The sequence below is a fragment of the Rhodnius prolixus genome, unplaced genomic scaffold (assembly GCF_049639745.1).
Source record: "Rhodnius prolixus isolate KJV_2025 unplaced genomic scaffold, Rpr scaffold_4, whole genome shotgun sequence".
NCBI classification, from domain to species: domain Eukaryota; kingdom Metazoa; phylum Arthropoda; class Insecta; order Hemiptera; family Reduviidae; genus Rhodnius; species Rhodnius prolixus.
The window spans coordinates 1,739,741-1,754,758 of NW_027411614.1; the positions used below are offsets into that span (position 1 = coordinate 1,739,741).

Consider the following 15,018-nt stretch of genomic DNA (forward strand, 5'->3'; position numbering starts at 1 on the left):
ATTGTATAAGCCTAAAAGGAGACTATGTTGAAAAATAAAAAAGGTTTACCCCCAAAAATTAAGTAGTTTTTATTTTTGCACGGACTTTTCAAACGACCCTCGTAATCTATTTCATGCCACAGGTAGTTAGTAAATTGTGGTTGGCCAGTTTTGGAAGTAATAGTGAAGGAGAGAGGGAAGGGATTAGCTATGCGGTTAGCGTACTGGACTCCCACGCAGAAGTCCCGGGTTCGAATCCAGCTGCTGACCCTTAGATTTTCTCTTCCTAGGAGCTTCTTACAGCTCACTGTCCGGTGATGGACAGTGTTGTCTGTAACGAGAGAACACTGTCCGGAGGCCGGCAGTGCACTGGAAAAAGCTCCGGGCGCCAATAACCTTAGATGTTGACGCGCCTTAATTAAAAAAAAAAAATAGTGAAGAAGATAGTACAAAGTAGAAAACTAAAGGACGTTTCCTACTTTGTACCCTATTTTCTTCACTATTACTTCCAAAACTGGTCAGCCACAATTGTACTAACTACCCGTACCCTGAAATAGAATGCAGAAGAGAGTAAATTCTCTAAACGTATTCAAATTATAGGCAATTCCCTATTTTAAATATTCTTTTCAGAGTTTGTACTTCTAGTACATGTCATCCTTACTGTTGAAAGTGATTTGAATCTCAAATAATCATTAATTAGATCAATTATTTACTGATTGTTTTGTCAATCCATCACAGTGTGTGTTCAAAAATCGTTAGAAATCGTCGGGATTCTGCTCTAAGCTAACCGCAAAATTAATTATTTAACCCTAATATAAATTTTTTATAGTTGAGGTTATTGTTTCAGACTTTTTTGTCTTTTCTTGCTAGTTTAAGTTCTAGAATCAATGAAACAATTCTTAATTTTGGGATAGGTTCTTCGATAAAAGTAATTCTTAATAACAAATAACTATAATGATCTATATTAACAATACAATCGGCAGAAATGAGAACAGTTGGGAAGAAATAGTTGTGAAGATTGAGGATGTTAAGATTTACTGAATTTTAGTATACCCTGAACATTGTTTTCTTTCTTTTGATCAGAGGTACGGCTCAGTAGCGATGGGATCTTCATTTTTGTCCAGTTACCAGCCTTAGATTTAGACAGATTATAAAGAAAAAAAACTGTGGCTGTGTCATGGACCCGGCCGTGTGTTGAATGTGAATATATTTACGTAACGGGTTATATTTTATTTATAATATAACAATAATAATAATAATATATTATTATTAAGCAGCGGTAAGTGTTTTTCTTTTGTTGGCTTCAATGAGCGCAGAAACCATACGATCGTATGGTAGACGATCACACACATCACACTTATGTCCGTAATGGATTGTTGACAAACATCGTACAGAAACGTGCACTAGCTGCTGCCCAATGTGTCTTCATAAACGACGATCGAACACAATCTATGCCTGTACAGTCCGTTGTCGATGTAGAAGCGATTTCATCATCCACTTGCATAATTTCAACCGCCCCAGCTGCAGATATACTGGACACCGTCGTCGATTCCCTCGGCCGCATTCATTCTTTTACGTTCCCGGCACAGCTTGACTCGGTCATATGGTGTTTTATTATTACCATTCGATTGTTCTTGAGAAGCCCTTTCCAACCGTATACGATCTCTTTATTTGGTTTTGACTTTTCGACGTGTATAGGCCGACATTATATATTTTTAATATTTTTTTGTTCTAACATCTTATTACATTCACTGTCACTATTTTACACTAATGTTTTATATCTGTACCTCGGAAGGAAAAGGCACCATGTCCATTTTTTTCGATTTTCAGATTTTGGCATCATTTTACAAATTTTTTGTTGCTCTTTCTACAGGTGTAAAGCACTATGTCCTATGTTTACTATTAAGCGATTTATGTATATTTAAAAAGCGCTATGATACTTCATTACTTAAGGGTAAAAGGCACTACATGGGCATAAATTTTTTTCACAATGGAGATCAAAATAAAATATTTTAAAATATGGGAGGTTAAGTGGCCATACCAACTGTAATAATTATGGTGAGAAGTACAGGAAAGAGTACAACCGGAAAAGTGGAACAAAAAATGAATTTGGAAAAATATCTTCATTTGGCTCCCCTGTAAAATTTACTTTCTGTGACATGGTGCCTTTTCCCTCCGAGGTACAGATATACAATCGATAGATTGTGACGACAACTGACGATTAAAACGAACATCGTAGCTTCTCCGGGTCAAAAGTTATACCATTTGCAAATCTCGATACGCAGCAAAATGATCTCAAAATGGCGGCGCTTCCCCCTCCACCGCGCGCGATGCGTCACGGTCCTCGCTTATCGTCATGAATTCTTTGATCCTTTAGCTATCCAGTGGTCTAATTTAATTTTGTATGTAGACGTTAGATTCAACACTATAACGCCAAACTGTATCCTCCGATTTTGTTATCATTAGGTTTTTGGGATTGTCTCCATATGATAGCAAATTTAAAGACGTATTCACGTCAAAAAGAAATATTTTTTTCTTGTAAAGGCAAAGAACATTTGTTAATGGAATTTGGGCAAATGGAACGAGATACAGTTGTTTGTGGAAGTACTATGTTCGTAGGAGGTAATGATGTCAGGAATACTATTTTAATTGATGAAAATAGATACAAAGTCATGAATGTTACATTGTTAGTTAATTGAACAATTAAGCTCAAAAGCTAGTTGTGGAAAGATGCTGGTTTTAGCATTGCATTGTTATTATTGCCGATTTATATAAAGCTGTACAAATCTGTTAAGCTTTTTCCATCTCTTAGGCCACTGATTTAATAAACGCCTACATACAATCATCTGAGTATAAATGTGAAAATTGCTTGCAAAATGTTTGTGACTAATAGAACTCTTTTATTGCCAGAGTTATAAATAAATTATGCATTTTAATTTTACGTTTAGAGAGGTATTTTTATTTGTGAACTATTTTTTTTATGTTTTTTAAATAGATTTTGAATCAAACTAAAATTGTGGTAAAATCAAATTTCTTGATTGAACACATTAAAAGAGTTTTCTTCTCATTTATTTTCTTATTAATTTAAGGATCGTTAATATTTGAGGTCATTGTATCTTTAGAGACAAGAGAGAGCAGTAAAGATGCTTCTAGTAAAAGAAAATCTAACGGCTATTCGATGGATTCGAATCCAGCTTGCTGGCCACTAAGCTAATCCATTCCCTATTTTTTCTTCTTATTTTCTGCGCAAACTCGGAATTTAATCCATACAGTTCTTATAGGACTGGTGGTGAAAATATTAATAAGAAATGAGTCTTTAAAGGAAGAACCAAATTCAACTTTAAAAAATCTTCAGCTGGATTGAGAATTTCATCCAAATTTAATGGATTATATGACTTTATAAGTCACGCCATTTTACTCATAAGAAAATATTCTACTATTATTGGAATCTACATGATAGATGATTACTTTACTTTTACTACAGATGGCTCTCAGAGCATTGATGACACTTGAGAAGAATAACCTAAGCTATCCTGCTAGTATTATGCTATGCTCACACTTGAATACAAAGTCGAGCGAACGATTGTCCATAGACATGTATGGAAACTGTCTATAGACATGTATCCAGATTATGTATATAGACAGTATAGAGACTTTGTCGCGTGTACACACTTGAATGCCTTGTTCTTCATCAGTTGCTAAATATGACTTACCTTGTTGGGATCGCTACTTGCGCAGTTAGAATTTTGGATAATGAAGAATGAGCGGAAGAGGAGACATTGGTGGAGGCGTGAAATTTTTGCGGAGGGACCTCGTTTCGGTTGCAATTTACTTTCAACCCTAAAAATAGAAGACAGCATGGGTTTCCGAAACTTTACTCGTTTGACCCCAAGTGATTTCGAAGAATTACTCCAGCTTTTAGGCAGAACGATTGAGAAAAAAAAAGAAGCAGATGCAGAGAACGATTGAGAATGTCTGGAAAAGTGGGGACGGTGTCTCGCAAAACGTCCACATTACTAAATATTGCGCAACATTGTCTGACAATTGTCTCGTGTCTCCCATTTCAAATGGGAGACAAATGTTCTGCGATTTCGTTCCAAAAACATTTCTTTAGACATGAATTTGTCCTCTAGATTGTCTATAGACAATCGCTCGATTGTATCTAGACATTGCCTATATACAGAAATCGCTCGACTTTGTATCCATGTGTGGACAAGGCATTAGAATATTATTGGAAAAAGTGGTTCTAGTAAAGTGGTATCTATATTAAATCGGTTAACAAGTTTTTGCAAAACGTTTTTTCTTTGTGACATACACCAATTTTACGTAAGCAAAATATCAAATTAAATTTTAATTTCCAGAGATTTTGTTTTTGGTTTTGTTTCTGAGTTATTGTGGGACAGATACAAAAAAGACAGACTGTACTCAAAATGATGATATGTTCGGTAAAAACGCAAAAATCTGCACGATTGCAAACAGTTTCCCTGGCTGAGATAAAAGTTAAGAATGTGTATTCAGCTGCAGTGAAATGCTATTACTTTGTCTTCGATTGAATCTTACACAGGAAGACTTTTATTAACTGTAATTGGCAGTAAAAGATTGATCACTACTTAAAACAATGTAATTGCCTTAAAAATTACTGGAACTAATTTCCCAATTAATGTGAATTAGCCTTAAACTCTTCAGTGTGTCCCACATACTAAAAGAAAGAATCAACAACCTGTGCATGAGAGAGAGAGCGAGAGAAAATATATCTCTCTCTAGTGTGATAGATTCTCATTATTATTATTATTATTATTATTATTTTATTGAGAAATCATATATATACATAGGCAAAGTAGATTTAAAAAATAAATAAAGCAATGGCAAAGCCGTCTGCTTGAGTGCACTGCTTACATATAAATTAAAAAATACGAAATATTCTATAACATAAATAAAGTAAATTAATATAAAATTTAAATAAAATAAAGTAAATTAATATAAAATTTAAATAAAATAAAGTAAATTAATATAAAATTTAAATAAAATAAAGTAAATTAATATAAAATTTAAATAAAATAAAGTAAATTAATATAAAATTTAAATAAAATAAAGTAAATTAATATAAAATTTAAATAAAATAAAGTAAATTAATATAAAATTTAAATAAAATGAACTAAATTAATAATTTCTTTGCATTCCACTGAGATATAAAGAACAATTTTATATTAAATCAAATTCAATCAAACGCAAAATAAAGAGTGGGAAAAAACAAAATGAACAGAATTACATATCGGAAATCCAGGAGTACCTTGCCTTCCAAGCATGGCGAGCGTAACGGATAACTGGACGAGGATCTGATTGGCCAGTTAAAGAAGAAATAATATCCTCTCTGGAGAGTGTACTCTTACGGAAATAAACAAGGCGAAATTCTCTTAACAAAGGACACTCCCCAAGAAAGTGATACACCTCCTCTCGCGCACCACAGTTACACAGAGAACACTTTTCCAAATCAGGGTCTCTGTCTATCCAAGGCCTATAATTTAAGTAGAGAAGTTCTCCCCTCAGCTTAAGAAACCAGCGCAATTCCAGGAATGTTAAACTTTCAGAAAACTCTGCCGTGGTGCTATGTCTGTATTCTGCGATTAAGTATCTGTACAGAACAAAACGCTCCGATTGAACCGCACGGTTCATACATTCCTCCAGATGAGACTCCTTAATACTTCTGGACAACAAATCCAGCTGGGCACGCCAACCATGCAAGGAATCCAAAGAGCCTTCAAAACTGAGGTTATTTGATTGGAAGAGAGTAAGCCAATGCTTGTACCAATAGGTTTTCTTTTCAATTATTTTAAGAGCAACTATTCTAGGAAGTCTGTGTGCAGGAAGAGATAATACCTTAAGGCAATACTTTACATGGAGATTGAATGTATAAACTTCCAGCGGTTCCAAACAAAACTCTATGGACAGAAGGTAGTTTGGGGTAGCGGACGGTAAAGCAAATAATTTCTTTATAAAATATCTTTGAAACTTTTCCAGTACCTCAAACGCACGAAACCCCCAGACCTGAGCGCCATAACACACAATAGCTCGAGAGACAGCTCTGAAAGCCTGGAACTTAGCCTGCAATGGTACATTTCCACTTATAATAAAGTTGTTCCAAACTCTATTTAAACCCTGTTTTGCCAAAGAGACTTTTCCCTCAAGGTGAGACCCAAAGGCTAGGCGGGGCGTAAGAATAACACCGAGGTATTTATATCTGTTTACAATATCAATTTTCTGACCTTTAAAATACCATTTTTCCGCAGAGGCAAATCTCCCGCCTTTCCGGAAAACCATAACTTTTGACTTCGATAGATTAACCGTCAAATTCCATTGATCACAATATGCTTCTAGAATTCTTATATTTCTTTGAAGGGTATGTGGATTGTCAGTTAACAAAACAAGATCATCCGCGTAAAGCAAGATGTTTATCTTCTTATTTCCGACCAACACACCTCCCTCCAAAAGCGACGGAAGATCATCAACAAACAGGGAAAATAAAATTGGGCTCAGCAAACAACCCTGTCTCACCCCAGAACCCACCCCAAAGAATTCCGAAATCGAAGATGCGTCGCGGACGGAACAGGCAGCAAAGGAGTATAACTTCTTCAAAATGCCCACGAACCTTGAAGAAACGCCCAAATTAAATAATTTAAGAAATAAAGAAGTATGTTCTACCGTATCAAATGCCGCCTTTAGATCAACAAAGAAGCAGTAGACCTTAGACCGTTTTTCTAAAAGCTTAAGGTTAATTAAGTTTGTTAAGACAAAAATATTATCAATTGCGGAATATCCCCTTCTAAAACCCGCTTGGAATTCAGTTAAAAGATCATTTTGTACCACAAATTGTTCCAAACGGCGGAGCAAGAGAGAGGTGAATATTTCATTTTACAAAAATTCTGAAGGTTTTTCTTAAGACTTCTGAGTCTACGGTAAATTTACTATGGACTAATGTAAAGAATAGCGCCCGGAGGTGTGGCCTGTTTATTGTTGGTGCATGCGCAGTACAGCTTCAGTTACCGTTGACTTTTTAAACTACTTCCCGCCAATGTTCAATATATTCTTTTTAAATTTCTCAACTTCCCGCTAATGTACTGTGTATCCTTTTTTTGAATTTTTTACTGCGCATGCGCAGTACACTAACTGCTCAGTAACTGCTTCCTTTTCAATGTATTATCAGTTCCCGCCAGTGTCCCGTATGTCTCTTTAGGTGCTTTTTTTTTTTTTTTTTGCAAAATTCATAAAACATGAGCATTTTAAATTTACAGTTTTTCTTTTAAAACATGAATTATTAGCTTAATTTAAAACATGATTATAGTCTGATAAAGGATGGAGAGATGAAAGTTTTAAAATTTTAAAGTGTGGAAGTGAGAAGATGAAGTATGAAAAGGAGTCATTCTTCCATGGGCGATCACATGAGATTATTTGAGGGAGTGAATAAAGTGTAGAAACAGAAGAATAGGGATTGCACTGAATAAGGTAGGCTACTTTTCTTTTGTTTTTCTTAATGAGTCATGAGAGTTGTGTGTGTGGATCAGTTGGGGTAGGGAGGGCAAAGCCCCCACAAAAAGGGAGGTGTGGGGGCACAGCCCCCCCATGAAAAAAATTTAAATAATTCTTGAATTAATAGTTCGAAGTAATTCTGATTCGCTGTTACCACATAACCCTCCAGATTTAAATGTAAATATAAAATAAAGAAATATTTTTATATTTACATTTGAATCTGGCGGGTTAAATCAGAATCACTTCGAATTAGGCCACATCTCTGGGCGCTATTCTTGACAGTTACCCATTTTTATGTTATGCTATTTACTCTTTAAAAAAACAAAAGAACTAATATAATTCTTCGCACTCCTATCTCCGTCCGAAAAGTATAGTTTAAAGTAAAAATCAGTCCAAAAACAAGACTGACATTCAGTGATTTCCCTTAACTTTTGGTTGACTGTAATAAAAACTACCCTCGCTTACTTTAAACCTTCCCCATTTTTCTTATAATTCATTTTGCCTGAAAGAAATACTGAGGATTTTCTATATTTTTTACACGTTCTCTTCCTAACTATCAATTCTTATTTCTACTATATGTGTCCGAGTTACGAACTTTGGGTGCTTCAAGTTTAATAATAATAGTAATAATAATAATTATTTTTTCCTTATGGAGGGGGAAAATGCATTATGCATCGTCGTGGAGCAATGCCCACGGTATGTGGGACCCTCACCCACTAAAAAAAACCCACCTCCCCAACAGGCCTCCCTGGAACCACTTACGCATTACTTCAGGGTGGTGCCTCACAATAGCTCATACGAGCTCCTACCGGCCTTTGTACGAAAAATCTGATCTCTATTACGACAGGAGCAGAAGGAAGTTTTTCTTTCTTTTTAATATCCTTTAATGCAAAGGTAGCCACCCGGTCCCAGCAGTCTCTGTGAGAGAGCATAACCCCTACTATGTTCTCGGGCGTGATTCTCCCGATCTCTTGTTCCAAGCTCTCCTTCTCCGGCACCCATCTATCACACAGGAAGAATGTGTGATGGGCGTCATCGAGGTCAGAGTCTCCGAAGACACATGAAGGGTCTCCAACTTTCCCCATCCTATACAGGTACGAGGTGAAGCACCCGTGCCCCGTAAGAAACTGGGTGAGGTAGTAGTCGACCTCGCCATGCTTATAATAATAATAAAAATAAAATAATAATAGTAATAATAATAATAATAATAATATGAGGGAAGGGATTAGCTATGAGGTTAGCATACTGGACTCCCACGCGGAGGTCCCGGGTTCGAATCCAGCAGCTGACCCTTAGATTTTCTCTTCCTAGGAGCTTCTTACAGCTCACTGTCCGGTGATGGACAGTGTTGTCTGTAACGAGAGAACACTGTCCGGAGGCCGGCAGTGCACTGGAAAAAGCTCCGGGCGCTAATGACCTCAGCTGTTGATGCGCCAAAAAAAAAAAAAAAAAAAAAAAAAAAAAAAAAAAAAAAAAAAAAATAATGTAGTAAATTGGAATGTTTGATATTTGGCAACCCCTTTTGAGGGTGTAAGAGAAGGATTGACCGTTAGGGGTAGCTAGAGGGTTGCAGGTAGTAAGAGACATTCCTTAGTTTTAGTTTTAGTTTAGTTTTGTCACTCTTTATGGAAGTTATGCTTTATGTGTGATATGCCTTATGAATTAAGAGAATAAACTATACTTAGGTTAATTTGTGTTTATTCAAACCCTTAAGAGTATTAAGTATATTATTATTGTTGTTTATGTGTTTTAGTTTGTGTTTTCCCCATTTATTATTTTCATTTTTTTTAATTTACAATAATAATATTTGTAATAGTACTGGACTCCCACGCGGAGGGTACCCGGGTTCGAATCCAGTTGCTGACCCTTAGATTTTCTCTTCCTAGAAGCTTCTTACAGCAGCTCACTATCCGGTGATGGACAGTGTTGTCTGTAACGAGAGAACACTGTCTGGAGGCCGGGGCAGTGCACTGAAAAAAGCTCCGGGCGCCAATAACCTTAGATGCTGACGCGCCTTAAATCATAAAAAATAAATAAATAATAATAATAATAATAGAGGGTTACATTTAACTTAACAGCGTTAACTATTCCAGGTTTCTGTCGTCTTGTTGTAAAACATTTTGTTGTAGACTAACACAATCACCTAAGGATTGCCCTTAAGCAAATCAAATCCTGAAAGGCTGTTAAAAATTTATATCCTTCATGTATCATTTCCTAACGTGTTTTTTTTTGTCCCCCAGTACTTGCTGCTAACAAAAGTGGGACAGGAGCTTCTACATCCACCGTCTTCACCACCATTAAAGCTAGAGAGCATGATACTGTATTTCTACCATGTTATGCTGGAAATCTTGGTTAGCATATAATAAATGTAGTTAATTTATTGTAATGTAGTAGATAAGTTGTTTGAAAAATGTAATATGTAATTTGGTGCTTTAGGCCACTGCATAGATTGGTTATAATGATAGAGTCGCTGCCTATATTTATATATATGTATATATTTTTTGCGTGCCTTGGAAGCTGAACGATCTGTCTAGTATGGTACTTACCTGTGTTACCTAAATTTGGTATATTTAAGTTGACTATCAAATGATTTCGCTTTAAAATGCACCTGTAGCTCATTTATGAGCTAAATCATTAAGATATATTTCCCGCCAGAAGTTCCGCACTTTTAACCATTATTTGTGTAAATTTCCTGTTTAAAAGTTGTCTGAATCGCCTTGAAAGATCAGATTCTTGAATTGAGCTGCCCTCTAGAAAGACATTCAAGGCAGCTTGTCCTCTTAAATTGCTCTAAATGGCCAGAGACTAGCCCAAGCTAGCTTTAAAACGGGAAATACTTCTTTTTCTTTTTTTTTACTTTCAGGACATTCTTAGGAGCTCTTGTCTAAATAATAAGTCTCACCTATTCGATTGAAAGTGATTCTTGTACAAGATTATCTTAGCAAAACAACGAAAAACTACAAAACTTTTCGTTTGCTACAACAATCCATTTTCGTTATGCATAAAGTTAACCGCTTCCACTGCTGGAAAGAAATTTCGTCTTAAACGTCTCCAATCTTCAGCTAAGTTTCTCCTCATGTTCCAATTAATACAGGTTTTTATCTTTTAAACTCTCTCAGTCAGGGCCGGATTTAGATGAAAAGAGGCCCCTAGGCTATTCCATTTATGAGGCCCTATCACCTTCCATTTTTAAGTTTGTAAATTACATGAGAGATAATAAAATACATCACTACTGTGTTGTATATCAATATGTTAAATGAAACATGTGTGTTATTGGTACTGTTTTTAGAATAGTGTAATTTTAATTTTGCTAACAATTTGAATGTAGACCCCTCTTGATCTTGAGGCCCTAGGCTGAAGCCTAGTTAGCCTACAGGAACATCTGGCCCTGGTCTCAGTTCATTCAATCTAACGCTCCATATAGATTTTTTGGTCCAAATAATCTTAAGACTGGATTAAATTTAACTTTTTTTCCGAGCATTCCAAACATAATAGCAACAGAGACTTCTCTGGGGTCATTTTAGAACTAAAATATAAAGAGAAATGGAAATACAAATAAATAATAAGAGAGCACTAAATAAATCAAATCTTACCTAAAAACTAAGTATTTTTATTTGACTGAACCACATTGTGCTCTTGTTACAGACAGTGGACAGTCCATCACCGAACCGTGTGAACCTCACCTAGATATATTGAAACAATAATTTATTATTTTAATAAAATATTAGAAAATTTATATTAAGAACATTTCTTTGGATTTACATTCTAGAATAAATATGATTGAATCCAGGCGCCACGGTAGCGGAGCGGTTAGAGGCGAGACCTGCAAAGCTAGTATGCATTGTGGTACTGGGTTCGATTCCCGGTCTTAAGGCCTTGGATTTTATTTAATGGTTAATATGAGAAATTTATAGTAAAGTACGTTTGCTAGTCGCCTCCGTCCACGACACCTGAATTGGTAGTTGGACGTTAAGATCCGCCTGAAAAAATAGGCGATTACTTTTAGAATAGAAACCATTCTCTTTTAACAATGCTTAAATTCTAAAACTTTTTCAAGATTAAGTAAATTTTTCGATGCTGGAAGTCTAGAAAAAAAGGAAAGTCTAGAATTTTCTGTAAGTCCATTAGCTAAGATCATTGATGATTAGGTCATCGCATTATATGAGAATGATAAAGTTTAATTCTTTAAATAAATGTTCTTAATCTATTTACAAATTTTGGAAATGATCTAATGAACTTTTTAATTTCAGAAAATTGTTTTCCTCGATAATCTATAAGAACTTAGAGTAGTTAATAATTTAATATTTTTTTTCTTGGCCTTCAGGTTCCAACAGTGTACAATGGTGGCATCAAGATAAATTAATAACTGATGCTGGACAAATTTTGGCAAATGAATATTATAGAATTCACTTGAATAACACACTAGAAGTTACAGACATAACGGATAGATTATCTGGAGTGTACTTTTGTCAAGTAAAAAGGCCAGAACCTATGGCACCAATCAAATATAATTATATTATTCAGGTTCTCTGTAAGTAGAAAATTAATAGATAAGATACAATGTGTTAAAAATATGAAAAATGATATAAATATAAATCATGGGTTGGGGAAAAAGTAATCCATTATTTTTGCGTGAAATTCAAAACTTTATTTAAGATGTTTGGGATTGTCCGATTTGGGTCAAATATGCACCGTTTTGTTGTATAATTTGTTGCCATTATAAAGGTAGCTTCATAATGCCTCTCTCATAGAAGTCTTGGTCCTTATTGGCGAAAAACTCTAGTAATCGATTTTCACAATCTTCTCTTGATCCCAATTTCTTATCACTCAGGAAGTTTTGCAATGCGAGAAAAAGGTGGTAATCGCTTGGTGCCAGGTCCCGGACTATATTGTCGATGCATTTTAAACTCCCGACCAACCAAGCTCCCGGTGTTTCTGGCGAGTCACTACAGACGTGTGTGGCCTTGCGTAGTCCTGATGGAACACAACACCTCTTCTGTTGGCCAATTCTGGCCGTTTCTGGTCAATCGCTAGCTTCAAACGGTCCAGTTGTTGACAGTAGAGATCTGAATTTAGTGTTTGGCCATACGGAAGCAACTCATGATTCCTTTCAAGTCCCACCAAATACCCAGTAGAAGCTTCCTGGCCGTTAGTGCTGGTTTGGCCACCGTTTGAGCTGCTTCACCACGCTTTGATCACGATCGTTTTCGCACAATATTTCATCCCCAGTCACCATCCGTTTAAGAAATGGGTCGATTTCATTCCGTTTGGCCAAGGCTTCGCAGATGGAAATTCAATCCATCATGTTTTTTTGGGTGTTAATTGGTGTGGCACCCAAACATCGAGCTTCTTTTCCAATTCAGCTTTGCGCAAATGGTTTAAAACTGTTTTATGGTCGATCTTTAGCTCCTGGGCGATGCTACGACTACTAACATGCCGGTCAACTTCGATTATTTCTATGATTTTATCGACATTTTCGACGACGGGCCTGCCTGTGCGAGGTGCATCTTTAACATCAAAAATGCCTGAACGGAATCGACGAAACCAAAATTGCAGTAATTAGTAGCTGTTACAGTATCGGCACCATAAACACCATTCACAATTTCATGCGGCCTGGCTTGCATTTTCGCCTTTATCAAAACTGTAAAATTTACCGAATTTTCTCATTGTTGACTTCCATTGTTAACACCCTGTAACTCACAACTGATTGGAACAAACGAAAAACAGCCAAAGAATTTTTTTAGTGTGAAATGTCACCTTGACAACGAGCATAAACTTGAAATTGTTTATTGTTGAAATTTTACAGCCATCTACCGAGAAAATAATGGATTTCTTTTTCCCCAACCAATTATATAGTAGTCATTAATTCAATTTTATAACAGATCCACCTAAAGTTTGGATAGCTGCATTTCATCGTGGATTTGATGAGGGAGTACGCCCAGCTATCTTATTTCATTGCAATGCAACTGGCTTTCCACAACCTTTCATTTCATGGACTATTAAGGTAGCTATTTTCCTTCATTTTCAAATTTAAAAACAAAGAAAAAAAAAAAATGTGTGCAGGTGATTTGATTATCCATTAGCATCCGCGACTGTAGGAAGATCTGGCTCCTCCGAGCCTGTAGTCTTACGTACTTCTCTTGTAAGGCATTCCTAAGGATGAATAACCCTGAGTTGTTTACTGTACATACAGTAATAAGACAAATGCCTTAACTTGTTTTTTTGTGTTAACAGTGTTTGCTCTATGTTTCATGTGAAGGTTTATACACATTTAATAACTCTTACCACAGGAGAGTATACTGCGAATGTATTTTAGGGTTTAAATTTGGTTGTACATTGGTTACAAAAAGAAAAGAAAAAGTTTAATTTAGAGTGCAGAGAATTAATTTAAAAAAAAAAAAAAAATTATCCACATAAATTGAATGTATCTGAAAAATTATCTTCAAATAGAAATGATTTCACGGAGCTCTGTCTTCCGATGATCATAGGTTTTCGATTCGGATTTCTTTTTGTGCGCAACAACAAGGGTCCTTTGCACCTTCACTATACTGGAGAATAGACACTTTACTACACTGCCTAATCTATGTTACACCTAATCATTCTAATCGAAACTAACCTAGTGGTTGACTCGTATTTCCTTCTAACCTAGCTAACTAATGTTGGGGTGGAGTACTCGATATTCCTCGCACCCCATAGAAATCTAACCTAAATTTTAAAAAACCTATTTACACAAAATTTATATATACACTCATACACTCATCCTAATAAGTACATTTACCCCAATAAATACGTCCATCCCTAATATTTACATTCATGCTAATAATTACATTCACCCTAATAAATACAATCATCCTAATAAATACATTCATCCTAATAGATATAATCCTATATATACATTGAGTGGAGTACTCTATATTCCTCTCACTCATTTACAATCCTAAACCTATTTACATTCACGCAGCCCATTCATATGCGTGCCAGGGTGCCAATCCCGACACAGACCCAACCGTCCTAGTAAGCAGTGGCTCCCGAGAAAGTGCAGGAAGACGTCCTGCGAGACAAGAAGACAAAAGTTTGCCACCCCTGCCCCGGCATTGGCCCCCCCTACACCTCTTTCACACACACATTCACACTGCCTAACCTACTCCTTCCTAAATTGTTACTATTATCAAATACTACTGTTATTTTTACTGCTACCAAACTTTTGTAAGATACCGATTTCTATAAGTTTGTATGTTAAAAGTGACCTCGCGTAATAAAGTGTCTATTGTTACATTGAATTAAAAACATGAATATCTTTCAGAAATCGCAGAGTGTTTTGTACGCTGTTTTCATCGTCCTTCAATACTTCTTCCAGTTGTGAGGGAATGTTACACTTTTGCCTAGCTCTGGAATACTTGGGACATTCAACCAGGATATGGCGTACAGTTAAAGGGACGTTATTACACTCAGAGCAAATAGGTGGTTCTTCTTTTCTGAAGATGTAACCATGGGTTAATAACGTGTGGCCAATCC

General features: G+C 35.9%; 1 protein-coding gene across 1 annotated transcript in view; it reads left to right on the forward strand.

Annotated features, from left to right (window-relative positions):
* Positions 1-15,018, forward strand: part of LOC141455644 (neuronal growth regulator 1-like) — a 44,594-nt gene that overhangs the window by 21,738 nt on the left and 7,838 nt on the right. The window contains exons 2-4 of the mRNA XM_074130866.1: positions 9,744-9,854; positions 11,828-12,034; positions 13,386-13,507. Of these exons, the coding sequence (XP_073986967.1) occupies positions 9,744-9,854; positions 11,828-12,034; positions 13,386-13,507 (440 nt within the window). The remainder of the gene's footprint in view (positions 1-9,743; positions 9,855-11,827; positions 12,035-13,385; positions 13,508-15,018) is intronic.